Genomic DNA, 26,982 nt, shown 5'->3' on the forward strand with positions numbered 1-26,982 from the left:
TAATCGTTGTTCATGCTATCATTAAAAATAACCTTTTGAACTATTCATGTTATCATCAAAAGTAGCCTGTTTGAAGATGTCAAGTAGAGGAGCGATCAAGAATAATCGATTAGAGAGAGACTTGTGGTAGATTATGTAAAGGATTAAAAAGAAGAATCAACACCGAGTCATGATTTAAATGCTTGATATTAATGAGATTTTGACTGCCTCATTGGCCCATCGAAGGGTATGACAAAGGTTTGAGAGAAGAACCGATTCCAATCGTGTCATGTCGGCAGGTATTAATTGTCGCCATAGATTGGCTTGACTCGAACTTGTTGCAGGTGGGTTAACCAAGTTGGGTTGGGTTCGGTCCATGGATAGGTTGGATCGATTTGGTTCGTTAAGCACATGATGATTTGGGTCATGTTGACCGGAATTAATTATCCCAGTGGATTGACTTGACTCGGACTTATTATATATGGGGTAACTGAGTTGGGTTGGGTTCATGAATCGTTGAATCGATTCGGTTCGATGAGCAATTGGTCCGATCCAAAGCAGGTCTAGATTTGGGGTTTGTCACGCTTTTGGACCCACCCACATCGGCTCCTCCTATTTAATCCTTTCACCTGGAGCGGTAGCATAGAGTCTCCTCCAACACCGCCTCACATTTGTCCTCTTTACTCTTTCCCTTCCTCTCTCGGCGTCTTGGGATCGTTTGTCTCGTAGGTTACTACGATTACAGAGTCCGACGGCACAATGGCAGAGGAAGCGGGGATGATCGCGGCAGCGAGAGCGTCCGAGGAGGACAAGGCAAGGGAGAGGGAGGCTGACCCGTCGGATGAGATCGAGGAAGGCGAGATCGAGGACGCCGACGCCGATTCTGATGCCGACGCCGCCAGGAGGGGCGGCGCCCAGCCTCACCCCTTGGAAAACTCCTGGACGTTCTGGTTCGACAACCCCTCCGCCAAGTCCAAGCAGGCCGCCTGGGGCAGCTCCCTCCGGCCCATCCACACCTTCGCCACCGTCGAAGACTTCTGGAGGTAAACATCATCTCAGATCCCAACGCCGCGCCGCGCCCTTTCGGGTTCGCTTCCTGATCTTCTCGAGAGAAATTATTTGATGGCTAAATTCAACGAATCGGCAATCGCTTCTTATGTGATCACGTAAGAAATAAGCGGCAAATTGTTGTCTTCGGATTGTTCATGAACTATTTGTCTGATTGCCCTGTTTCGCTTAGCAAACCCTGATCTTGCGCCAACATATCGTTATGTAGCACATCTTGATGCAACTAGATGTAAGAGGGAAAGAAAAGAAGGTCAGCTATGGGCTTGGAGAAAGAGAGATAGTTTGTTATGTTACCAAGCTTTTTCGTCAATCAATCTTTTCGGACAGTCAATTGCTTCTGTTACCAATTTTACACACAAAGTTTACCCTATTATCATTCTGACCTGCATGGTAGAAAATACATAGAAATTAGGTGGAGATGTCATTGCTGGCAAGAAATTTTATGAACCTATCGCCGGTGTTGTGGTTGTTCTTGTAGTGAGCAGTATCCATAAGTTGAAGATCTGGTGGAAGACCTTCAAACTGAATGGATAAGTGTGATGTCTCTTCCATTATTTGACCACAAGTTGGAATCTATTATCCTTGATGTATTTCCATCCAAGCTACCAAGTAGCTGAGGAGCATATGTTTTCGCACATCCATACTTGCTTTTTTGTATCGTGTGTTAAGCATTGTATACATATTAACTCATTTGTTGGTGTAGTTTTTGTCTTTTACTCTTGACTTCTTGTTTTGCTTATAATTTCTTGAGATAGAGGCTATAGCTGTTGTGGACATGTTCTTGTGAACAAATATTCCATATATATGCTGTTCCTTATTTTTTGGGATGTTTTCCAGCCTCTACAATAATATCCACCACCCGAGCAAACTGATTATGGGAGCAGATTTTCATTGCTTTAAATACAAGATTGAGCCAAAATGGGAAGATCCAGTTTGTGCTAATGGAGGGAAATGGACCATCAGTTGTGTTAGAGGAAAAGCAGACCAACTGTGGTTGTATACTGTATGCATCATTCTTTTTAGGATAAACATTAGAAATTGCTTACTGCTGATATTATCTTCACATCTGCAATTTTTTGTCCTTCTAGTTACTGGCAATGATTGGTGAGCAGTTCGAGTATGGGGATGAAATTTGTGGAGCAGTTGTTAGCGTCCGTGCGAAACAAGAAAGAATAGCTTTGTGGACCAAGAATGCTGCCAATGAAGAAGCTCAGGTACTTGTGAATTTATTGTGTTACTGAAATTATAGACTCAGCATTTACCAACCCAACCAAGGATTGATATCAAACCATATGAAAAGACCTGCCATATTTATTCTTTATTATTTTCTTCAGTGATACCGGGTAGTACAGCTCTGTATTCAACCTGGTAGAATACTATCATACCGATCCAATTGGTTACTGAAATTGGTATTGGACAAAGTTTTAAATCCTTGACCAATGGATAAATTTTACAGGCTTATTATTGTTCTCGTCAATGATTACTTTTTTTTTCATTAATTTTTGTGATATACAAAAAGAAAAAAACAACTCAACATTTATTCCTCAATACTTATTTATGGTCAAAATTTTTGGCTGAATTTAGAAAAACTCATTCTTTCGTGCTTGTCTTGGAATTATCTAAAAGTCCATTGAAAATTTTAAAGTAGGAAAACCAATCCATGGTAATTTATAATATACAATTTTAAGACTAATTAAGTCAAACATAAATCTAATGATGAAATCGAAAAGCATGCTAAAGCTGTGATGCATATATTGCTGCTCTTACCTTGATCATGTCTGTTCTTCCTTCAGAATTTTTTTGACCTTTCTTCTAGATTATATTGAGCCTTCAATCAACAATTAGAGCTCTAGGAGTTGATAACACAAACAAGCTGTCTGATCCTCCAATCATCAAATAGAGCTTTAGGTCTTAATAACACAAACCAACCTTAGGTCCCACATGATCATGGTTCTAATATGAATTTTCATTAGCACTTTGAGTTTTTAGAAGTATTTGTTAACATCACCGCTTCCAATTTCCTATTACACTTGGGATTAGTTTCCAATTTTACAACTGAATAAAGTTGCTACTCATATGCAAAATCTTGAAATCCATTCTTCTCTGCCGACTAAGCTTGTTTTTCCGCCAGAATGATGCTTTCCAACTGTTCGATTTTTCTAATCATATGTTATAGGATTTTGAATCATCTTTCTATTCTAGAACATCCTTTTTGTCACTTAGTTCTTAACATCATCGTGTAGTTTTTGGAGCATCATTGGGCATGGAAGCTTTCTTTTAGTTGCTTCTCTAAGTTATACCTTTGGAAATTGTTGGTGCTATGATCACTCTCATTTTAGGATCTACTCATTAAGGTTGTGATCATATGATGATCCACAAAGCAGCTAGAGAAGAAAATTAATGACAAAATAACAGGGGAGCATCTAAAAAAGATGGAATTTAATCGTGATGGAGTCTACCATTAATATGTGTTGCTAGCTGCCAATTCATATGTCACCATTAAGGCAACTTTTATAAGAGAATACTATAAGATAGAGAGAAAGAAGAAGGTAAACAGTGTTGAATGGGTGGCAGTTGCATGAATAACTAGAAACGTATACAGAGGAAAAAAAACAGGGGCATAAATGTTGTAGTCATAGAGGATGACTTTGAAGGTGCTGAAACTTTAAATGAAGGAAACTGATGAATTTTGTCAGATTTATGTTCAATTGATCAGCTGTCGATAAGATCTAATTGACTATGGCTTAAATTTCACAACCAAGCTAGACGTCTATTTGACTTGGCTTATTATTCCAAGTATCGATAAGATCTAATTGTAAATATGCTAGAAATGGAAGAATGCTTGAGAAAGAACCGATGCAAGCCTAATCAAGGCAAAGGATGAACAAATTAGTTGTGTTTAATCAGATACTGTTTTTAGATTAAGTATTGATTAAGACAAGTTTGTGACAAGCTCTGGCAGATTTAAGTTCAATCAAATGTATAAATTATGCTGATGAATGATAATTAGAAATGAGTTGGTATCAACTGCCATATGGAAGGATCTATAACATAGAGTTTGTAAGAGGTTAAAAGAAAAGAAAAGAAAATGACCTGCTATAAGTAAAGATTATGCGTAGGAAAGAAAGTAAAGGACTGAGGTTTGGAGATCTAAAAGAAGGGTGCTGCATAATTCTGAATGATTTATGCAGGTTTGTAGGAGAGTGAACTATCAGATCGATAGGCCCTTTCTCTTTTTCTCTATGCATCGTCTCTTCTGCAACGTTATTCCATTTTCATCTCACTTGTACTCTCATCCACCAATGTCTTCAAAATCATTGGTTTCCCTCTGATCAAACATTTATATACTAAAATTTCAACCCAACAATTCCAGTTTTTGATGGAAATAAAATTGAACCACACTAAAAACATTGTTCCGATCTGATCAAACACACTCTCCAAGAACCACTGAGTTACGTAACTTTCTAATCTTATTCCCTATTGTTTGAAGTTCAAGTTGCTAGAAGCTCCTATCATAATATTTCCTGAAGTCAAGTTGTTCTAGTTGGAAGCACTGACTGAGAAAGTAAAGATCTTTAAGTTGTATCTTCTTGCATAAACTTCAGGCCAATCTTGTCCAAAATTAAAATTGGAATGATATTTTTTAACCTAGAGTGGCTATATTTTGGCCCTAAGAGAACATGAAAAAAACCATGGCAGCATGTTCAAAAAGTGCTTATAGCTAGAGAGCTCATGTCTAAATTGGTAAGCCGCGGGTAAAAGCTAGTTATAATTCTAGACTATAACTGCAAGCTCATGAAAATTGTAGGCATCTCTTCTTAGAGATGTGATTTGACAAAAAGCACAAAAAGCAACAGTATGGTTAAGGTGAAGCAGGAATATGATTTTTAAGTAAATGATGACAACATTGGTGTCAATGTCTATACTGAGCTTGCAAAAGGTATTGATAAATTGGATTTAGGAATAAGCTGAGATAGCTCAGTTGGGAGTTATTATATGCAATGCTGGGTGCTGTGACCAAGGATGTTGCCATCGGTTGAAGTGAAAGCATCTGTTCTTAGAAGTGATGTTTTGTGTTCTCGTTGTTCTTCTAAATCATAGTTAAATTATCCAGATGGAACTTAAACCTGGGCTTTAAAGCTCTTCTTAACTGCATAATTGAAAATTACATGCCCAACTATGCTGTGTTAATTTACTGCTACAAGGTCTTCGGTACTGTTTCTTTCAGCAGGAGTGAATAAAATTAGTGAGGCAAAAACAGGACATCTGGTGAATGGGAGTATTGCCATATCTTTTATGTTTTGCATTCAACAGGGTTTCATACCTTCTGGCATGTCTATGACTAGTAAGTTTGGCCATATCAAGGCAGTGGATGGTTGCATTTCTGGCTTATACAAGTGCCTGCTGTAATGCTTATGCAGCAAAATAGTCAAGTCTGTCAGTCATGCATTAGTTATGACAGGGTAGTTGTATTGACTACTGCCTTTTGGAGCTTCTGGAGTTGTCCATCAGTGTGGTATGTGTTTACCTGCAAGGGCAACAAGCCTTGCAAGGCCTTATTGTATTAAGTCCAAGTAAAAGCATTCAGTCTATTTTTAACTATTTCTTTTTATCCTTAGAAAGTGCATGTAAACAGTTAAAAGTACTGATGTAACTTCTGTGGGTCACATGGTAGATTGCTATTGTCTTATGCAGAAATGATTTTTTTTTCTTGCTTCTGCATGCCTGACTGGCCTATTTAAGTGCCATGTTCTTTTTTCTTCACACCCTCATTTTGTGGTGTGTCGCCGAGTTTGCTGCTTGTTTGGCATGCCTAATTTTCTTTCTTATTTTCCTTTTCTTTTTGTGCCCTTATATTTTTGTAGATAAGCATCGGGAGACAGTGGAAAGAGCTCCTTGACTATAATGACACGATTGGCTTTATTTTCCATGTGAGTGCTCCTTCTGCCATCACCGGTTAACATTGTCTTATACATGAAACAGTTCTATGCAAATTGATAAAACTTGCCGTTTTCTCCAATTGTTGCAGGAAGATGCAAAGAAGGATAAGGTTCCTAAGAATCGGTATACTGTGTGATATCTTTGTCATCGGAGAGAACTTATTTGACTTTTCTAATTTAAGATGACATTTAGCACCTTCTAAGTTGTAATACAAACTCTTATTTCTTGGTATTATTATCTTCACTGCCTCTTATGAGAACTGTGGGAATGTGCAATATGATAAAGCCTAGCATGCATCTGTTCTGGAGTGGAGGGGTGGGAGGTGTGTGGAGTTGGATTTTTCTCCTGTGCCAAGATGGCATGTTGCATCTTAAGTTGTGACTTAACCATTTCTCTTAATCTTACCATGAACTATTTCTTTCATGTTCTAATGTTTGTTCAGGGAAATTTTGGAGCATACAAGTCCTGACTATTCTTGGACTGAGAACTAACATTTATGTCGTGAGCATTGGCTTTTTGTAGTCTCGTTGATGCAGTGGGTCCAAAGTAGCCGAAAATTTTCATGGATCTATCTCTGCCATCAGGTACGCTCAACTTCTTTAGCATCAGTTTTTGAGAGCTGTATGCCTCCCAGCAACTACTTTCGTGCTCATTTTCCTGCATATTTATTTGTGTACAGAGATGATGCTGCAGATACTGCTAAGTCTACCAGTGTATCTAGCCATCCGTCCCCGAAACACCTATGCAATAAAAGAAAAGAAACCCAGTGACAACTACGAGGTATTTTATTGGATCTTTCATGGTCTTCGTCCTCTTTTACATCTTGGTATAGAAAACATTCCAAATTCTTAATTGATTTGGAGAAAGATTTAGTGAAATAGATCAATCCTCTAGTTGGATTTAATGTTTTTGTGAGAGGTTCGATAGATGTGCTTAAAAAAGAAAGAACATAAAGAGAATGATCTAGATTTTTTTAATTGAAAAGATGAATCTAAATAGGAAGTTATGAAAGGACTTCGTGAGCAACATGGTGAACTTCTGGAGCGCAAGCTCTTAACTTCTTATTCACTTGTTCGTATCTTCCTCTTTCTTTCCTCCTTTTTTTTTTTTTTTTTTTGTTTAAGGGCTGGTTGTCCTCTCTTTAGTTGTTGTCAGTTCAATCTATGTTGTTGTGTTTAGGATGTCACACCCTTCTTTTATGGATGTGAAGGGGAAAACTGTGTTATTGTTGGACTTTCAATCAAAGTCCAATTCGAATTGAGTTGAGTTTCGATAATGATATTTTCATCTAGAGTGTTTTCTTACTCATCACCAGGTCATCTATTTCTCATTCAACTTATCATCTATTGTATCGGTAGCTCGAATGTCTTCAATTCTTTTACAATCATAACCGAATACTATCTCCATGTATAGAGTCAACTTGAGTTGGCAAGCGTGTTTCCAATCTGCTTAAGAACTTTGAATGAGTTGTCATATCAAATTTCGTTGATCTTCCTCTTTAGCAAGAGGAACATATTATCATGTTTTATCATCCACTTGTAGCATTACCTATCTAGTTGAGGGAGGGAGTGCAATGGTGCGATAAAGATAAACAAGTCCTGAATGAACTTATAGATATATTGGCATGCCCCTATGAAGCTTCGAACCTCCATGACTATCCTTAGCCTCGTCCACTCTTGGATCATTTTGACTTTGTCCGGGCCAATTTGAATTTTTCCTTCGCTTATGTGTCACGAACTTAACTAGAACTGTCTAAGTCATAAGATACTATTATGATAATTATTACTGACTTAGTTGAAATTGCCTAAGTTATGAGACATTTTTATGTCGATGTCATATACTTAGTTGGGATTACCTAAGTCATAATGTACCTTTGCGCCAATGTCATAGACTTAGTTGGGATTACCTAAGTCACGAGGTTCCTTTATGTTATTCATTCGCAAAGGATTAATCTAGTTGCAACCTCACTTAGGTCCTCTAGGACCTATAAAAGAACAAATTGATTAGTTCGAAAGCGAGCGCTGGACAAGTTTCGACGTGTCACAAAGAGGAATCTTTACAAACAATTCAGCAAACACTCAGTGTGTACGAGAGAGGAAAAAATAAGGACTTTAAAAGGCAAACAAACAATCGCAAGTTCCTAAGCAATTGCTCAAAAGTCCAAATGGTATGCTTAGCCACCTATACAACACTTACGATAGCATCTTCTCTTCTTCTAAACCTCAGACTTGATGATAATCCTATTAGAGATCCAATTTAGTGAAGATGATAGTAGGTTGGAGCTGGTCCAATAGGTTGGGGATATCAATTTTTTACCATGATTTTGTTTAAGGTACGATAGTCAATGCATGTGTCATTCGTCATCCTTCTTTAGAACCATCATCGTTAGTGATCCACACGGAGAATAACTCTGATTGATGATGTCATTCTCGATTAGCTTAGCCACTTATTATAGGATTCGTTCTCTAAAATTGAGTTTTGGTACATGCTAAGATTAAGTAGTGGTGCATCGGAGATGAGCTATATTTCGTGCTCTATCGCTCACCACGAAGGTAGTGTGCTATTTTCTATGAAGAGGTTCGGAGATGAGCTATATTTCGTGCTCTATCGCTCACCACGAAGGTAGTGTGCTATTTTCTGTGAAGAGGTTCGGATACTTGTTGATGAGTTCTTATAAACCTTCCATCATCATCCTCTTTCTTGCATGTTGCTCACAAGGTTAAGGCTTGTGATCCTACCTCAATTGACTAGATGAGCATTAGCACAAATTCTTGGCATCCAATCATCATCCTTTTTGCTTGGCCGGCTATCATGAGATCGATGACATGTTTGCTCTTTTCTTAGTTGATGATGAACCTTGTGCCATCCTTTTGAAACTCGTATTGCTGGGGTTGGTAGTAGTAGATAACATCTCAAGTCCCAAAGGTACAAAAGATTATTTGGCATATGTCAAGGGGCATCACTTTGCGTAAAATTGATGTATTTGTTGGTGACAGCAAAGTGAAACTTATACTATCGAACTATTTTCATCTCCACATCTATGCGGCGAAGGTATATGTCAAAGTTGAGAAGAATGGAATGGGCTGCTTAAACCCTTCCCTCGACGAGATCAAAGCCATGAATGAATGATCTAAATGCAAGACTGATGATGCTGGTGGAGAACATGGAGAGATCCCGGGTAATGCTGTTACCTAACGACTCCTTCATCTTTTCTTTCCCTCTGTCGTGAGGAAACATCCCATCAAAAAGGGTACCTAACGTAGCATCATCCTCTGTGACATGAACCAATCATGTATGTCATACATCCATCCATTTAACTTTTTTATCATCATCATATCAAATAAGATGTACTAATACTATAATCCATACTACATTCCATCTTCTCTTTATTGATGATACATGCGCATTGGGAGAAGGTGATGAGAAAGAAAGGAAGAACATGACCGCTTACTTTCGGCCCATTCATCAACTAAACCATGAAATTAATTGCCTTCATCAACAGTCTTGATAGGATGAGAACCAAAGTGTTTTGACTATTTGGTCACATTGGGGAGTATTAAAGCAATATACCCATTTGTCGTCGGAACATTGTATAATGCCTGCCGGCCGGGTTGGTTGGAAAGTGAAGAAATCAGAATGTTATCATCAAGAAAATACATAAAAGACATGGTATTTTCTCAATCCTTTTTCACAAAGGAGAGAGAGAGAGAGAGAGAAAGAAAAAAAATCATGATGTTTCATCATAATTGATTGCTCTCTTGTAAGTCATACATACTAGCTAGCTAGCATATACAATCACTAAAACAAGGTACAGATGCAACAAGCATGATGAGTGTAATGGCACTACTCTTTAGATAAGGAAGGTTGTCTGCTAGCAGAAAGTGCATCACATTTTTATAAGAATTTTTTATTTACAGTATGAACAAACTAAGAGACGTACGTAGTAACTTTTATTTATTTGCAAGAAAGATAAAATTAAGTTGCTTTTATGGCTTGGATAAATATGTACCTCCTCCTTTCTGATCAAACCAATCTTAATCCCTTTCTGAAACAGCATCTATCCCTGACTTTGCTCTCCTGGATTGGTTGGGGAGGATCCATACTGCATTCCCTGAATTGGTCACTGGAACTTAAGATGCAGATGCAAATATGGTGGGTTCATGGAATGTGGCACTATAGATGCATCACATTTTGTTAAGGTGACTGACTACAAATCATCTGAGTAACTTCAAGAAAGAAAGATCAATTAATTTCTTGTAGAGCTTAGAGATAAAAGTGAGTACCCTTCTTTGTTGCTGGCATGTGAAGAACTTTCTTCTGATCAACCAATCTTGATCCCTTTCTGAGACAGCCAAACTGCAGCAGCTTCATTGACTTTGTTTTCCTCGACCATCAATTGCCTCAATCGGCATGAGGCATTCATGACCAGCATCTCAACAGCATCACTGACGATTCCTGGGCACCAAGTGATGTCGACGACTTCCACCTGCTTCCCACAGTACTTCAGCAAGGAACTCAATGCAGCACCCGTCAGTGCTCTGCACCCCCTCACCCTCATCTCCACCAGATTCCTGCAAGAAGCCAGCATCGATCCCACTTCCTTGTCGGCCAAACCCTCGTTGTGGGACAAGTCCACCCTCCGCAGCCGCTGCATGCTCTGGCTGAGGCAGGTCAGCAGCCCGGGCTCCTTCTCCACCACATCGCAGTTCACCAGGGCGAGCTCCTCGATCGCCGCGCCAGCGGCAGACCGGGCGAGCGACCGGAGTCCGTCCCCTGTGACCAGGCAACAGCTGTGCAGGCGGAGCGCCGCGAGCCGGTGGCCCCCAGGCTTGCCAATGTCGCCGCGGTCGTCGGCCGCGATGGCGAAGAGGTGGTCGTTGTGGAGGTCGAGCGGGAGGCGGAGGTCGAGGGTGCGGAGGGCGGCGCCGCGGCGGTGGATGAAGTGGTGAAGGGCGTCGCGGCTGCCGCCGTCGTAGAGCAGAAGGGAGGTGAGGGCGCGGCAGTGGTCGGCGGCGTGGAGGAGGACGCGGTCGGCGATAGCGCGGCAGGTGCGGAGCTCGAGCACGAGGAGACCCGGGAGGCAGAGGGGGAAGACGGGGGAGGAGGGGCCGTCGCCGGTTCCCTCGCAGGCGCGCAGCTGCAGCCACCGGAGACCGGCGCAGCGGCGCCACAGCCAGGAGAGGCCGCGGTCGGAGGCGCAGATGCCAGACAACGACAGGCTCTCCAGCGGCAGCAGCACGAGGGCCGACCGGTCCCCATCGTCGTCCTCGTCGTCAGCAGCCGGCGGCGGCTGTTGCGCTTCTTGTCGAAGGGAGGGGGGGCGCTTGGGGCGGGAGCGGACGAGGGAGAAGGACTTGAGGGAGGGGAGGAAGGAGAGCCAGCGGAAGGAGAGGGGGAGGAGGGAGGCGATTTGGAGAGTGGTGAGGCCAGCGAGGGCGGCGGAGGAGGAGAGTAGGGCGGTAGGGGATAGAGGGGACGCCGGGAGGAAGCGGAGGTGGGCGAGACGGGAGGAGCAGGCGGCGGCGGCGATGGCGAGGAGGAGGTCGTCGGCGGGGTTGTCCTCGTCCACGACGGTGAGGTCGGTGAGGAAGGGGTAGTGGGAGAGGATGGAGGGGAGTGATGGCGAATTATTGCTCGTAGAAATAATCGGGGTCGTTTGATGTGGGGGGATGCGGAGGGAGAGGGAGGTGGTGGAGGAGCGGAGGAGGCAGAGCCAGCGCTTGGAGACGAGGGAGACGGACGGGGCGGAGGAGGGAGGCAGCCGCCGCAGGATCTCCTGAACCAGCTCATCACACAACACCATATCCATCTCACCCTCTTCTCCTCCCTGCCTCTCCCTTTCGAACTCTCTCTCCCCTACCACCTCTCACGTTTCGACGGACGATGAAGGGAGGAGGAGGAGGAGGAGAAAAGAGGGAGAGGAGGTTGGGGATGATGGCGACGCGGACGGATGGAAGAAAAAGGTGGGGAAGGGAGGAAAGGAGAAGAGACAACAGAGAAGTGTGGCGGTCCCACCGGCGCTGCCGTGTGGCTGAGGAGGCGCCTCTCTGGACTCTGTTTTTGCCGCCATTGATTCATCAACCACCACCGTGTTCGTTTCACCGCTACCCCTCTCAGCTCCCACACGCTTCTTCTCTTCATACCCGTTCGGTACACGCTAAAATACCGGAAAAGCCGCATGGGACCCACTATAGAGCACCACACGAAGCAACCGCACCGTGTAAAGATGCTGAGTACCCTTCCCGGCCAACTCATACCCGACGGTTCTACCAGACTGATGACTGCAACAGTTACTTGGGGCCCACGCAAGGGAAGGAACAGCGACTACGAACGGGGAGAAGTCCTTTCTCAGTCCGGTCGGCAAGAAAAAACCAGCTGAAGCACAGGGTTCAATTGTAATTTTGGTTGGTTCAATCTACCATGCCTTTTAACTCTTTAAGATTGGCACAAGTAATTTAGGGTTTATGTACGTACGACTCACCATGCAGTGGTAGGTGAAGCAGATCACACTAAACATCACCACGAAGGTGGCAACCATGGTGTCAACTTTCTTCCCTGTGATAATTAATTCATTTTTCCTAACAAGAAAATGCTGCCAACTAATATTGGAATTATCTACTGGTCAAATCTCATGTGGCCAGTGAGAAGGTTCTCATCATGATGACATAGGAGGATGCATAAAACAAGTTTGGTTCCTTCATACCATCAGTAGTCAATTCTGACATATGTCTATTCCCTCAGCATGTAGCTCTTCATGCAAGCAAAATGATAATATGGCAAGTGTGGATGATTAATTTAGCTTAAGAACAACCATGAATTTTATTTTCATAGATTGATTTCACAAGCAGTGTTTGGCAAGTCATACTAAATAGCATTACTCTCAAGTAAAAGGACATTATAAAAAAAAAAAAAAAGAAGCAAAGGTGGCATACAAGTATCTGATCGCAGGCACAAAACCCAGCTTTTGTGAGTTAGGAGAAACCAAGATAGGTGCAAAACAGTGTCACAGGAGGCAAAAGTTTAAGTGCAAAAACAAGGTCATTCTTCCAGTTGGGTCAAGCCTAAACTTTTAGAAAGGCTTTCAGGTTGATCTTTTCAAGTCCCATATTCTACCTAGAGCTAAAGGTTTTGCAGGGATTAGCTTCCTAAGTCTTACCTAATGAAGTTTCAGAGGAAGCAAGGAGAGCAGAATCAGATTCACTTCACATTGGAAATTAAGACCACACATGGTATTAGGCTAATGAATGAAAATTTGTTCTTACACCTTTGGAAAAGGAGCCCCCTGATGTCTTTTTCTAGAATGGAATTGTGTTGCAGGTCAAGGGATTCATGCGGAAAATGTGATCTTTAATCTTTAAAGAAGCAGACTCATGCAGATAACTAGCAAAGAAGAGGAGGCATATATTCTTGACAAAGTGTTCTCTTGGAGATAATGTTGGTATGTGATTTTTCCTAATCTATCAATTCCATCAAACATATGGCATGAAGAGTAAACTTTTCCCTTTAATCACATTTTTCCCTTTGTTATTCTTTTTTGTCTTCTGAAAATTAACAAGCAGCCAGAAATAAGTAGCTATATGTACAAGGTATCCCTGGGAGAAAGGCCAACATCTAGGTCGTAAAAAAATACAATTGCAGCAACCCCAGAAAACATATTGCATCTAGTGAACTCTTGTGCCTAGCAAATAATGGCATAATACCCAATCTTTTCGAGGGCCACGGTAAGTATATATTCACATGTTGTGGGTGGTCCAGAACCTAGAACTTTTGAGCTGATTGAAATTCCTATCTATCATACCATGATCAAAGAGCTTATCTAAAATTAGTTCAAAAGGATCATCAAACTGTTGACTTGATAATGCTAGATGACTTTAACCTATTTAATAATATACAGATGAGACTTTGCACCAAACCTTTCAGCATAATAGCATTGCAAGTGAATTTTTTTATGGACAAGGATCCAATCTATGTGCAGGATTTTAGTGGGTCATGAGGGAAACGACACTGAGCATCAGACAAGAAGGATGCCTCTGGCCTACAACAAGTGTGAAGGAACCTCTACATTAATTGTCACCATCTGCTTACCATGCATGCGACCAAGATTCTTACATAATTAGCTCAAGACATTAACAAAATCATATTTTCTTCCTATTAAATTTGTTTAGGATAAAAACATATGTTCAAGTCTCTAATTTTCCTGATCAGTGAATTTATATAAAACACACTGCATCTTTTAGAGTTATAACATTATATGAGCTAAGATAAAGTTATATACTATGCCAATGACTTATCTAGAGAGATTCAACAGAAACAACCAGAAATATCTTTTTTCCCTGTTACGAAATCATGATAGATTGATATGTGGAAGGCTGCATAAAGTTCATTTCTTGTAATCTACATGAGCAGATCATCTAAATATGATTGTAGAAGAACATGCTCAAACTAAAATAAAGTCTCATTTGTATCCATGAAACCACAGCACAATTTAACCAACACACAAAAAGCAAATAAACAGTAGCTTATGAAGTAGGCAAGCTTTATGACAGGTTACTAAGCATTACAAGTATGTTTGAAAAATAAGTCACAGGTTTTATTATTTGTTCACCCAGGAAGATAATTTGATGATGATACTGAGAGACTAATAAAGTGAATAATTTTATCGCAACTGCTTCATTGGTATGTAGTTTTATTTCCAACAAAAAGGCCATGGTAAATATCCATCATGATCATAACTTTTAACTGATTGATTTTTTTTTATGCACTAGCCTGCTTGACAAAAGTTTGAGATGAGACCAGATAAATAACTAATTAGTATTGTAGTCAAATCTAAATATTAGTTAACAATTCTTAAGCTAGCTTCTCAATTTTGTTTGAAATATCTGTTTGCTTTTGTGTGTTTACCTGCTAATCATAATGTGATTTGCAGTAAAAAAACATAGTAATGTATTTCTTGTATGTTCCATAGCATTGCACCAGTGCATGTCAAAGTATCGGATGCGTACCTTCAGTGATAGAAGGGAAGAAGCGTCAAAGAAGACCAAACTTGTAGCACCATCGATTTGTGAAATTTGTCATACCAGGTGAAGGAAATAGCAACGAAGAGAATAACAATCAAGGCGAACTGTTGCATCGGACTTTGGCTAACATGAACATTTCAAACCTCTGTTTATATGTCCAGACACCCAGTTCATGATCCGACTTGACAGGATCCTTAATAGAATAACTGATCTATTAATTTCATTGAGTTTAAACTACTGACTCCGAATGCTTAAGCCAAAGGTAATTGTTGTACCATCCATCAAACTCTTATAATCCAATTCAAAATTTTTCACATTGATCTATTAATTTCATTGAGTTTAAACTACTGACTCCGAATGCCTAAGCCAAAGTTAATTGTTGTACCATCCATCAAACTCTTATAATCCAATTCAAAATTTTCAACACTTCCAATGTGATTAAACCAGGATGTAACAAGACCCGCAATCCATCCCTCGATGATACACTGTTTTCAGCTCAATGAATCCATGGAAATCATTCTGAATTGGCCTCAGGTATAGTGGATTCGTATTTAGGGAGAGGAAGAAATGCTAACCGGTCATGACAGAGGTCACAATTCATATGACTGTCTGTGCCCAAGCAGTCCAACCGGATAAAGCTCAAGTTGGTAGGCAGGGATGCTGTGCCAGTGGATAATCTTCTCTCTTCAGCATTGCTGCATCTCTCCTGGGGATGTGTAATGCAGGCAGCTGTGCCTTCTCTCCCCCGTCAGTACAACTGCATCAACGATGACACTACGGCGAACTCTGTAATTGCTTTGAGTGCTCCACGCATAGGGAATTCTCACGGTCAGAAACCTTCCCCTATCTACTCCAGCGGTGGCCTTTAGATTCCAATTTCCGACCTGGAGGGCTACGATCTGAGGAAGGATGGTGCTCCCCAGCCGCGCCACTGTGATGATGAGCTGCTCCACCACTGCACTGCCTTGAGCGTCTCCCTAGAGCTTCGGCGCAGGCCACATTGAGGCTCTCGATCCCCTTGTCCTTGCGGAGGTGGTGGCAGTAATCTCGCAACAGAGAGGAGCTTGTCGGGATTGTGGTTCGGAGGGCATTCCCATCCCCCGAACGAGGGAGTGGATGCCAGACGATGGCTTCACGGGCGGTAACCAGTGGTCGTCGATGGGCACCTCGAAGCAGAGGATCGAGAAGAGGGGGAGAGGGCGGATAGGGTTTTCCGGAGCAAGCGGTGGACAGCGATGGGATTCGCAAGCCCTCTCATATTTGGAAATTAAAATATTAAATTATTTTTATTTGTTTTTTATACCAAAAAATTATTAAGAAATCATATAAACCCTAATAAAATATTAAAAATTCATTAAAAGTGTAAGTGAAATTAGAAGACCTAATAAATTACTAAAAGTCTTTTACAAGTTCTAGTGAAATTATAACTATTAGTATATTAAAAAGGCAAAGTATATTGTACTCTAAAATATGAAGAGTGATAAAAAGAAATTTTAGTTTTTAATCTTTCTTACGTTACTTGTTGATTTATTTTCTCGAATATGGTATTAAAGCAAAGATTGTTAAGGAAATAATTAATTTAATTCTAAAAAAATAGAAAGAAACATCGACTACAACAATTACAATTACAATTACAATTACAATGATCGAGAAAAACAAGAAAAAAAGTAAAAAGTATTTTTTTATTTCAGCTTTAAAAAGTAAACTGTAGTATAATTTATGAATCCTCTTATTGTTTTGAGTTAACTTGCAATTATCAAGATGTAGTAGCGAAAAAGTATAAGATGTATAAAATTAAGATGAAAACTGCACTTCCATCAAAAGGTTACAAAAAAAAAAAAAGAGTTTTAGAAGGTTTTAAAAAAATGTCAGATTACGAAAAAAAAAAGAGATGTTTATGAAATGTCATAAAAATCTGAAAGAAAAGTTTCGATGATCATAGCGAATAGTTTTACCAATTTAATCAAGTAACGTATGTATTTGCTTTCAAAAAGAAAACCTAGTGACAGAGAAATTTGTTTATTACTGGACATGGTTGTACAGCACAATATTATAGAGGCTAAGATCTACTCTACAAGCTGCAAACCTGTTGATGGCCTCTAATGCCACCATCTCGATCGTCAAACTATCTCACTGTTGTTGCTGCAATGGATGCAGACTTGAAAGCAACTTTTGGGTTGAGTCGACAAAGCTTTCACAAGCATGTTCGGCGGCCACCAATGTGTTCTCGTCCTTGTTCAAGCTTGTACTTATTTGCGTGCGTGTTCAGGATAAGGGGAATCTCATCTCTTAAAGTTTGGGGAACCAAACAAGAACAACAAAGAATAGGTGGGGCCTGAAACCAGGAAGAGTTGCATATACCTTACTCATTTGCTTGTCACCTGCAATAGGTATGGTTGCAGAACTCGTTTCTCATGCATTTTCTTCGTGATTTGGCATTGTGCTTTGAGATTCACATTAGAACTCTCACCAATATATATAAGATCTATGAAGGGTTAATGTATACAATCTTATCTAAATATTAAAATAATTATTTTTATGATTGATGTATACAATAGTAAGGAGCATCCTCTATATATATATATATATATATATATATACATATATACATATATATACATATATGTATATGTATATGATATACATATATATATATATGATATACATATATATATATATATATATATATATATATATATATAAAATATTTGCGGAAGTTGTAGATCAGGAGGGAGAGGTGTCGTCTCATTCCCACCACTCGTTGGCAGTGAGGAAGCCGCCACCGTTCGACCACCCGCGAGACCACAAAACCCAAAAAGACCCCCTTTGCCCCCTACCAATCGCCATGTCCACCACTACCTCCGTCCTCCCATGGCCACCACCACTGCCCCCTCCTCCTAACCTCCTCCTCAGACCAACCTCTTCCCTCTCCGCTCTCGCTCTCCTACTGCGTCGTCATGGTTCTCTCTTCCCCATACTTCTCCTTCGCGAGACACAGTGGAGTAGGAGGAAGTGGTGGAGCAACAGCAGCTGCGGCTTCCGCTTTCATTCTTCGAAGGCCGCTTCGGCGACTGCCATCCCACCCTCGTCCCCCACTCCATGACAACTCCTCCACGAAGACCTTCCCTTGCTTCAAGTCTTATCCTCTCAGACCTGCCCTCGACAGGCGCCACCTTCCTATGGCCACCCTCTCCTCCTCCTTCTCCGGCGCCGACGACGGGCCGAAGCCCGTCGTGGAGGCCAACACGGAGGAAGGGGAGGAGCTGCCCGAATTGGCCAAGGCTTTCCACATCTCGTCCAGGACCGCCTCCGCCGTCTGCATCCTCATCGCCTTCGCCGCGCTCACCTTGCCCCTGGCGATGAGGTCGCTGGGACAGGCGGCCGACCTGAAGACGAAGGCCCTGTCGTACCTCACCCTGCTCTCGGGCTTCTACATGGCGTGGAACATCGGGGCCAACGACGTGGCCAACGCCATGGGGACGTCGGTCGGCTCGGGGGCGCTAACCCTGCGGCAGGCCGTCATGACCGCGGCCGTGCTCGAGTTCTCGGGGGCCTTGCTCATGGGGACGCACGTCACCAGCACGATGCAGAAGGGGATCCTCGTAGCCTCCGTCTTCCAGGGGAAGGACACCTTGCTCTTCGCAGGGCTGCTTTCTTCTCTCGCCGCAGCTGGTACTTGGTTGCAGGTCTACTCCCCTTCCCCATCATCCTCTTTACCATCATCGAGTACTAGATCGTTGCACTTGCTGCCATCGCTCACAATAATGATTTCCCAGCTTGAGGTTAAAGTATACCTTTTGAATCTTCTGTTGAACTAATTGTATGTGTCGAAGACATCTGCACTATGAAAGATCAAAATGCAGTTTTATCAACAAACTTAGCAAATTGCAAAAAGGATGATCCACTTCTCTTATAAGCATGCGATGAATGTGAATTTAGTACATAGATTCCAGCAGAAACAGAGACCAAGCTTTTGCATTACCAACTGCTCTTCTCTTGTATCTATATAATTAGTGAGAATATATTGCGTAAATTTAGTGGTGTCTGGAGACCAAATGACAATTAATGCAAGCCATCACTAAACACTAGATGCACTACATTATCTCTTTGTTCTTCACAATCTACCACAGAATATTCTGCTTATAGGTTTGGTGAATTGCTAGGCTTCACTAGGAATGCGTAAGTATTTTTGTAGAACATGTGGACTTCAACTAGATGTGCAATTTCAGCTTCATACATAGCAGCTTCCTGTGAAACAATTGATACATCGAGGGTTTGGTTTACTAGTGTTGTTCCACTATAAGGTAGCCAATGCCTGTAAGCACTAGGTGGCTATTTGGTCATCAGATGTATGCTTTATATTTAGGTTCAGAAGGATGTATGTTTCATGACTGGAAGCACTAGGTGGCTATTTGGTCAAACTTTCACCTACATCAAATTACAATATCATAATCTCTCTCATTTATGATTTGCATCTTCATCAAGAACGAAAAATAACCCAAAATTACCCACATTGTTATATCCCTTCTAAATCATCCATAAATAATCCTTTTTCAGGGTAGATCAATCATGATGCTTAGTATTATACCCAATAATATCTGTCATAACTTCACTGACAGGAAAACTAATCCATCAACCATTTTGAAATCAATTGTTCAAACCCGTCAAAGTACTAAGTTATTCCTTACATCTACTGGCTTATAACAATATGTTTGCCAGTTGTTCCAAACCCTAGGTAGACTAGTTAATTCACAAGTACTTCTAATGGTACTGAATTATAAAGGCAGGGCTTATGGAGAATCTTTTTTAATCAGATAGACACAGGTGATGCTAAACCCCTAATGCAGCTATATCCATAGTCTATGCTACATGTTTCAACAATGATCATCTAATGTTTCCGTCGTTCAGGTGGCATCATTTTATGGATGGCCTGTCTCCACTACGCACTGCATAGTAGGAGCCATGGTTGGGTTTGGGCTTATATATGGGGGAATTGGTGCTGTCTTCTGGAGTTCATTGGCCAGGGTGACTTCCTCGTGGATCATCTCCCCTGTCATGGGCGCAGCAGCCTCATTCATTGTCTACAAGTGCATACGCAGAGTCTGTGTCTTCATCCACACCGGCAGTAACATAATTGCTTGCGTAATTTAAACATCTGTTAACGGCTGACCTGTTTCTCTTGTAGTTTGTATACAGTGCTCCAAATCCCGGGCAGGCAGCTGCTGCTGCTGCACCTATTGCTGTGTTCCTGGGAGTTACTGGAATCTCCTTCGCTGCTTTCCCCCTCAGCAAGAGCTTTCCTGTTGCATTAGTTCAGGCCTTGGCCTGTGGCACTGCAGGTGCAATTATCGTCAGCAGAGTCATCCACAAGCAGCTGGGCCATCTGCTAACATCAGAAGCAGAGAAAACACCAACAAGCGAGAAGCCGCACCTCGAACACATCGGTTTCCTGACTAACGTCGCAGGCCCCACTGGAGCGCAGCTAGAGATCGTCTATGGTGTCTTCGGCTACATGCAGGTCCTGTCAGCTTGCTTCATGTCGTTTGCGCATGGAGGCAATGATGTCTCCAATGCCATCGGGCCACTGGCCGCAGCTCTATCCATACTTCAGGGCGGAGCAAGCAGCGCTGAGATCGTCATCCCCACTGACGTTCTTGCCTGGGGTGGGTTCGGGATCGTCGCAGGGCTCATGATATGGGGATACCGAGTCATAGCAACCATCGGCAAGAAGATCACTGAGCTCACTCCGACAAGGGGGTTTGCAGCAGAATTCGCAGCAGCCTCGGTGGTCCTTGTGGCATCGAAGCTTGGCCTGCCCATCTCAGCAACCCACACACTCGTTGGTGCCGTGATGGGCGTCGGCTTTGCCAGGGGACTCAACAGCGTCAGAGCAGAGACAGTGCGCGAGATTGTTACTTCTTGGGCAGTGACCATACCAGTTGGTGCAGTGTTGTCTGTCTTCTATACATGGATCTCCACCAAGCTGTTGTCATTTTTGATCTAAGCTGTCCAAGTTGACAAGGGAGCTTTTGTCATAGTCTCCATTGCCTGTAACATTCTCTTTGCATTTGACCCAGAGCAGTCCTGCACACAAGAGCCAGAGGTCAAGAATTACATACAAGGTTAATGACAAGCTCATGACCAGGAAGCATCATCCGGTTATGCATTGCGGCTAACAGCTCATAATTAGGATTATATCTGCTCCCTGCATCATCCCAGTTTCTGATTCACTTGGTTGTTCCGTTGATAGTTTCTGCGCTGTTGTAAGAGGATAAATCAAATATTCTTGTCATCATAAAGCTTCTTATGTTCTCTCTCCTGTATTTAGTTTGGACCCATTACTTTCTTCGAGACTTAAAAAGGACTCATCAAGAGAATTATGTTCTTCGTTTACAGAGGGTGGTGTCTCAATTAGTTCGTCGTACTCATGGTGTTTTAGTGTCCTCATGCCAATTGATGTGGACTACATTTTGCAGCTTCCCTGGTTCTCCCAACCAATATAGTAGACAGATACCCACCATTAGTTATAATTCATTACCACTGCTTGGTTGCCTATTAGAGATCACTATTTATTAAGATATGAGACAGACAGCCCTCCTCAATTACTGCCTTTAGTTTTTTTATCCTACTTACCCTGAACCAAAGATGTAATTCAAATATTTTCTAATGCCCATTAGAGATCACCATTTATTAAGATATGAGACAGGCAGCCAGCCTTCCTCAATTACTGCCTTTAATTTTTCTATCCTACTTACCCTGAACCAAAGATGTAATTCAAATATTTTCTAATGCTTTAGGACTCCTAATTACTGAATTTTACAAAGGCAAGCATTCACCACAAAATTCTCAATTAAAATCTCAAATGTTTTGATGACGAAATCTCCTACTAATGATTACTATTCATTAATACCACTTAAAAGAAGATTAAATGGCATAATACATTCTCTTGGTTGTATAATAGCACTATTTTAATAGAATTTTAATTATATAGGTGACAATGAGAGATTCAATGGATGACCTTGGTTTAAGAGTACCATGGATACTAGATCTAGGTCGCATAGTGATTGATGAAATCAAATGGTGTACATATCAAACCAACTCATGTTCAAATTGGCCAGTCCACTGAAATGGGCACATGATTTCCTAGGGCGTCGACTAATAAGTAAATTTATCTCAAGATAATCATATGCATGATTTGCAGATTATAGTTTACAATCTTAGCAAACCTTGTTAGTGTTCCTTTTTTCTCTTATGGCGCCATCCATGTCTGAAATAAACTAACCTCCAAGAGATAATTGACATGAAAGCTCTCAAGCTACAGAAGATTTTTTTTCCCGTGAAAAAAAAGTGGCAAAAACAAGATTTGATTCTAAAATTTTACAATCAATTATCAATATATTTACCAATTAAACTAATTAATATGTTCAGAATTTGTCAAATAAGATATTTAACCAGATCTGATACACTGATGTCGTAGCTCGATCACGAGGACACTGAGATGAAGAGTGCCACAGTGAATACGATTCGCAAACAAAAGAAAATGTTAAAGCCAGAGAAAAGAAGAGGCGACCGCTTTGTCGAATTCGGGGCATCGAAACCGTGGTGACACCAGGTTTATCACATCAAGAACATACCGCCGAATAGAATGACTTCATCGGGTTCAAGACAAGCAATTAACATATCACTAAATAGGTTTTGAGATCTAAAAATCTCAAGTAAGCCCAGAATAACATCCCGATCTTTACATCGCAAAGAGTGAAGAAACTGCAGCATGTATCGTCATGAAAGGTAGAACATGGAAACAAGGAACACAGCGTAACAGAGAGGAGTAATACCAGTCTCTCGAATGACGATCAAATGAGAGATCGGAAGCGAGCGCCGCCTGCTCTCCTGAGAGATCCACAACGCCAAGAGAAGAACCTTGAGAACGGGAAGGGTTTGGTATTTAAAGAATTGGTTCGCCACGTGTCTGGTTCGGATATTGACTAGACGCAAGAGAGGCCGAACCGTACCAGACCTGCAAACGGTATCGTAATACCTGAAGTGGATCCGAACCCGAGGACTAACGGGTCGACATAGCGGGTCCAGCGAGTACGGGAGGAGATCAGAGATCCTTATCCAAACCATGCAAAGGAAACGCAAACATCACTTTTTAGGGGTTGTAATGGCATCAAACTAAGTCGTTCCATCTGGTACATCTATAGTTGAAGTCCCACACTGCTATTAGTAGTCTTGAAGCTGTGCTGCACGGCTCGTCAGGGGGACGAAGCGCACGGAAGCCTCACTGTAGACGTGGACGGAGCCGTCGTCATTCTTGTCGACCACCTTAAGATTCTGGAAGAAGTTGCCAACGGGGATCACCATCCTGCCGCCAGGCTTCAGCTGCTCCAGCAGTGCTCGAGGGATGTCGGGGGACGCAGCGCCAACGTGGATGGCGTCGTAGGGTGCCAGTTCAGGCCATCCTTTCCTTCCATCTACAGCAATTACAGAAGAACAGAGGTCATGAAGAAAGAAGAAACTTCCTAAACCCTCTTCTTTCACTCAATATATGTGTCTGAAACATTAGGTGTTTCAGAGATTTCACCTACTGGCAGCATGTATTGAACAACACAATAAGGTTAAGTATCAACAATGTCAAGATTGCACCAAAACAAATGACAAGTAGATAGACATTGTCTACGAACGTAAACTTTTTGATGTAATAGTTCCATCCCTTATCTATTACCAAAGATGTTGTACTGGATTTGTCTTTTCTTATCTATTAGCGAAGTTTATAGTTCCATCCTTTCACTTTCAAACCCTCAAAAAAAAATTTTCTCAAGTCGCCTTCCTCGGTGACTGCTATACCATTATCAAGCACAATATCATCCCTCCAAGGAGAGAACCTGTAAGCACTCTTTGTCAGTGTAAAACACCCATGAAGACCATCAGATTGACATACCTTTATTGACTATCCTCAACCTTCCCAACTCTTCTATTGTTAGAATTATTTAGGTCTGCTTTATATTCCACAATAATGAAAATTATGCTGAAGACATTCTATACCAAGAACAGAGAAGTTCACGTACCAGCAGCATGCACAGAGAGGGAACCTTCATTCAATAAAGATGATGCGGCACTTCTCTTGATGCTGTTGATGGAAGAAGCAACCAGTTCAGGAATGTGTTCAACTCCCACAGTGCGGCCTTGCGGCCCGACCATCATTGCAAAACAAGCTGTCAAATATCCAGTCCCTGTTTCAAAATCACAAGCAGGTGTCAACTTAAATCCGCAATGGCAATGATGAGTATAAACCTAATCTCTCATACCTTACAGCAGTAATAAATCCAAAAGATGGGTGTGAAACAAAAAATTAGACGATGCTCAAGAATGCATTTAACCATTGAGAATTTGTGGGTCAGTGACAACATTTTTTTAAATAACTTTACGCGAACACAGATATTGTGTGCTAAAAGCTTAACACAAGAAAAATGCCCCACCTACAGCAGCTTCAGCCCAGGCGATTTCTTCTACATCGTTCAGTGCTGATGTATCGTATAATGTTTGCAATTGCTAGATAAGATGCCCAACCATATTTTTGTCCATTTAAAAGAACATCATGCCGAAACAAATTATAAAAGGACACAAGTACTCAATGACTAAAGAAAAAGCCCAAACAAATTATAGAAGTACTCAACCAAAGAGATCAATGGGCAGGTTAGGTTTAACATGCTATAATAAAACAAATTCCATGAGAACAAAGGTAATTAAGAAAAAGACCTAAACAACCCTTTATAAACATCTAGCATCATAAACCAGTATAGCTATATATTATAGCAGATACTTAATATGTGCCTAATTCCAAAAAATCATCAAATTCACATTTGTAACAGCCTTATCAAGTTAACAAAAACCTAACACAAAAACAACAAGGATAATAAGTGTTATGTATCACAATTCCATCCTCGTAAAAATACATCCTCTCAAGTGCTACTTTTTTCATATTGTTGTCGTCACCTACAAAAAGATAGAATGCTGATCATATGTGTGCAGTTTACCAGGCACGCTAATATTTTTCATCCCAATATTAACTATAAAGGTAATATTGATGCAAATGGTATCCAATTTAGAAGAAAACCATAGACACTCATGATTCAGAAAAATAAGCTCACTGGCTAAATGATGTATAATGCACCTGAACCAACATCCAACGCACGCATTCCAGGTTGTAGATGTTCTTCCAGTAGTTCGAGACAAGTTGCATGCATGTGAGGTGCAGATATGGTTGCATTATATCCTATTGGCATAGGGCTGTCAACATAAGCTGGACTTCCTTCAGGTACAAATAGGCCTCTATCGACAATCTGCATTACTTCAGCAACTTTATCTGACTTGATCATACCATAGTGCTTTAATTGCTCCACCAATCCTTCGTTTTTATCCATCGAGCCTTTTGTAGAGAAGTGCTGGGTACAAAAAGGGGAAAAAAGAGTTTTTCCATAATAAGAGAGAAAAACAAAGAAACAAATAGTGTAGCAGGTGACTCTTAATTGAACAATTAAAATCTAATAGCTGACAGAAACATACACAGACTCGCACCCACACACACCCACCCAAAGAACAGAAATAAACTGAGAGATGCATCGATAACAATTATACAAACTGATGTAATGGTCACAAGTTTTACCAATGGAAAGCAGCACCAAAGAAAGCACATATCATAGGACTCCGCGAGGGGAGAAATGATAAAACTCATAAGTGCAAATAAGAGGAGAATCGACAGAGCCTACGGAACCATCATGGTTTTTTTAACTTGATATCTTTAAGCAATCAGATTTAAGCAGCCAGCATTCTTGCATAACAATAAAGCTAGCTTGTCAGCACTAGTAACCCAATATATATGTATACAGCTAGTTTTTGCTCTGATACCATGATAAAGAGGATGATAAAGAACACCGGATGTAATAAAAAGTGTAGACTCTGATGCCAATGATAAAGACCATCAATCCCAAAAGCTTAACCAGTTAGAAGCACATCCTACATTAAATTTCAAGCAATTAGAAGAAGCATGGAGGAGGCTCACTTTTTTTGCGTGTCTGCACTTTTGGCTATCAGTAAAGAGCAATACTTTCATATAGATAACAATGGGTTTTCTTTTAGTAGCCTCCTTAGGAACAAATCCCCTACATGATTCTACTCAACAAGTGCTAAAATACCAGCAGTAGCTTCAATATTAGGGTCCTCGGCTAGTAACTTCGCATGATGCGGATTAGCTTTAAATCTAAGGAAGAATTTACATGGGAAAGGAAAAGATAAGATGAGGCTAGTCGCTGTACCTCCATTCCGGACGAGAGATTGAAACGGAGGGAAGCACGGGAAGAGAAAGCGAGAGAGCGGTGTTGGAAAAGGGAGGAGTAGAGCGGACGGGGACGCGAGAAGGCGACGGCAGCTAGCGCCACTGCGTAGCAGCCGGCGTGAGGCGGAGCGAGCATCGCCCCGGTGCTGCCGTATATAACCTAGTCGACCGGGGTACCGCTGTCGCTCTGGCTGATGCAGCCACGGGTAAGTGCCACCCTCGCGGGCTGCTTCGTCGACAAGTGGCCACGTTGGGCAGCGCCCGCGAGGACCGCGAGGTGGCTTAGGTCGGTCGCCGACTTGGAGCTCCCTCGGCTGCCAATGCGAGCCGGACCTCCATACTTGAAAGGGCAGCCCAATTAGGGCACATATGGTTCTCGCCAGGCCGACCCGAGCCGAGCCGGCCCATTTAATCATCTTTAGTTTAATTCTTTTTATTCATTGAAATCATCTTGGATGATGTCTCTATATAATAAGCTCTTTGGAGCTTAATAAACATTGAATCTAATTACATAGATTTCATTGAATCCATTTTCGACCATGAATCCCAAACATGACCAGCAACAAGATCTCAGATCATGAATCCCAAACATGGTAAGTGTTTATTAACAGTCTAAGCACGAAAGTTAGGGAAAGTTAGGGC

The 26,982-nt window shown here is 41.5% G+C and overlaps 4 protein-coding genes across 5 annotated transcripts; 2 read left to right on the plus strand and 2 right to left on the minus strand.

The window, feature by feature from the left end:
• Positions 1 to 616: 616 nt before the first annotated feature.
• Positions 617 to 6,247, plus strand: LOC135634168 (eukaryotic translation initiation factor 4E-1-like). Its single transcript, XM_065144435.1, has 5 exons — positions 617 to 1,022; positions 1,885 to 2,050; positions 2,136 to 2,261; positions 5,913 to 5,978; positions 6,077 to 6,247. Exons 1-5 carry the CDS (start codon positions 739 to 741, stop codon positions 6,122 to 6,124), a joined length of 690 nt encoding a protein of 229 aa, XP_065000507.1. The 5' UTR covers positions 617 to 738; the 3' UTR covers positions 6,125 to 6,247.
• Positions 6,248 to 9,106: 2,859 nt separating this feature from the next.
• LOC135634167 (uncharacterized) lies at positions 9,107 to 16,242 on the minus strand. Of its 2 annotated transcripts, XR_010495259.1 has the most exons (3): positions 10,272 to 16,242; positions 9,998 to 10,099; positions 9,107 to 9,260 (listed from the first exon to the last, which is right to left on the minus strand). XR_010495259.1 is itself a non-coding variant. In XM_065144433.1 (2 exons), exon 1 carries the CDS (start codon positions 11,795 to 11,797, stop codon positions 10,310 to 10,312), a length of 1,488 nt encoding a protein of 495 aa, XP_065000505.1. In that variant the 5' UTR covers positions 11,798 to 16,242; the 3' UTR covers positions 9,707 to 10,099; positions 10,272 to 10,309. The 2 variants fall into 2 exon arrangements, 1 of the variants encoding a protein (XP_065000505.1); XM_065144433.1 differs by lacking the exon at positions 9,107 to 9,260 and having other exon boundaries at positions 9,707 to 10,099.
• A 1,720-nt stretch (positions 16,243 to 17,962) lies between these two features.
• Positions 17,963 to 21,398, plus strand: LOC135633884 (inorganic phosphate transporter 2-1, chloroplastic-like). The gene is made up of 3 exons (XM_065143858.1): positions 17,963 to 18,691; positions 19,914 to 20,105; positions 20,191 to 21,398. Exons 1-3 carry the CDS (start codon positions 17,963 to 17,965, stop codon positions 21,007 to 21,009), a joined length of 1,740 nt encoding a protein of 579 aa, XP_064999930.1. The 3' UTR covers positions 21,010 to 21,398.
• A 1,733-nt stretch (positions 21,399 to 23,131) lies between these two features.
• On the minus strand, positions 23,132 to 26,676 carry LOC103977101 (protein-L-isoaspartate O-methyltransferase). The gene is made up of 4 exons (XM_009392521.3): positions 26,321 to 26,676; positions 25,180 to 25,450; positions 24,074 to 24,238; positions 23,132 to 23,479 (listed from the first exon to the last, which is right to left on the minus strand). Exons 1-4 carry the CDS (start codon positions 26,474 to 26,476, stop codon positions 23,229 to 23,231), a joined length of 843 nt encoding a protein of 280 aa, XP_009390796.2. The 5' UTR covers positions 26,477 to 26,676; the 3' UTR covers positions 23,132 to 23,228.
• Positions 26,677 to 26,982: the final 306 nt, after the last annotated feature.

The sequence above is a fragment of the Musa acuminata genome, chromosome BXJ3-3, assembly GCF_036884655.1.
Source record: "Musa acuminata AAA Group cultivar baxijiao chromosome BXJ3-3, Cavendish_Baxijiao_AAA, whole genome shotgun sequence".
Classification (NCBI taxonomy): domain Eukaryota; kingdom Viridiplantae; phylum Streptophyta; class Magnoliopsida; order Zingiberales; family Musaceae; genus Musa; species Musa acuminata.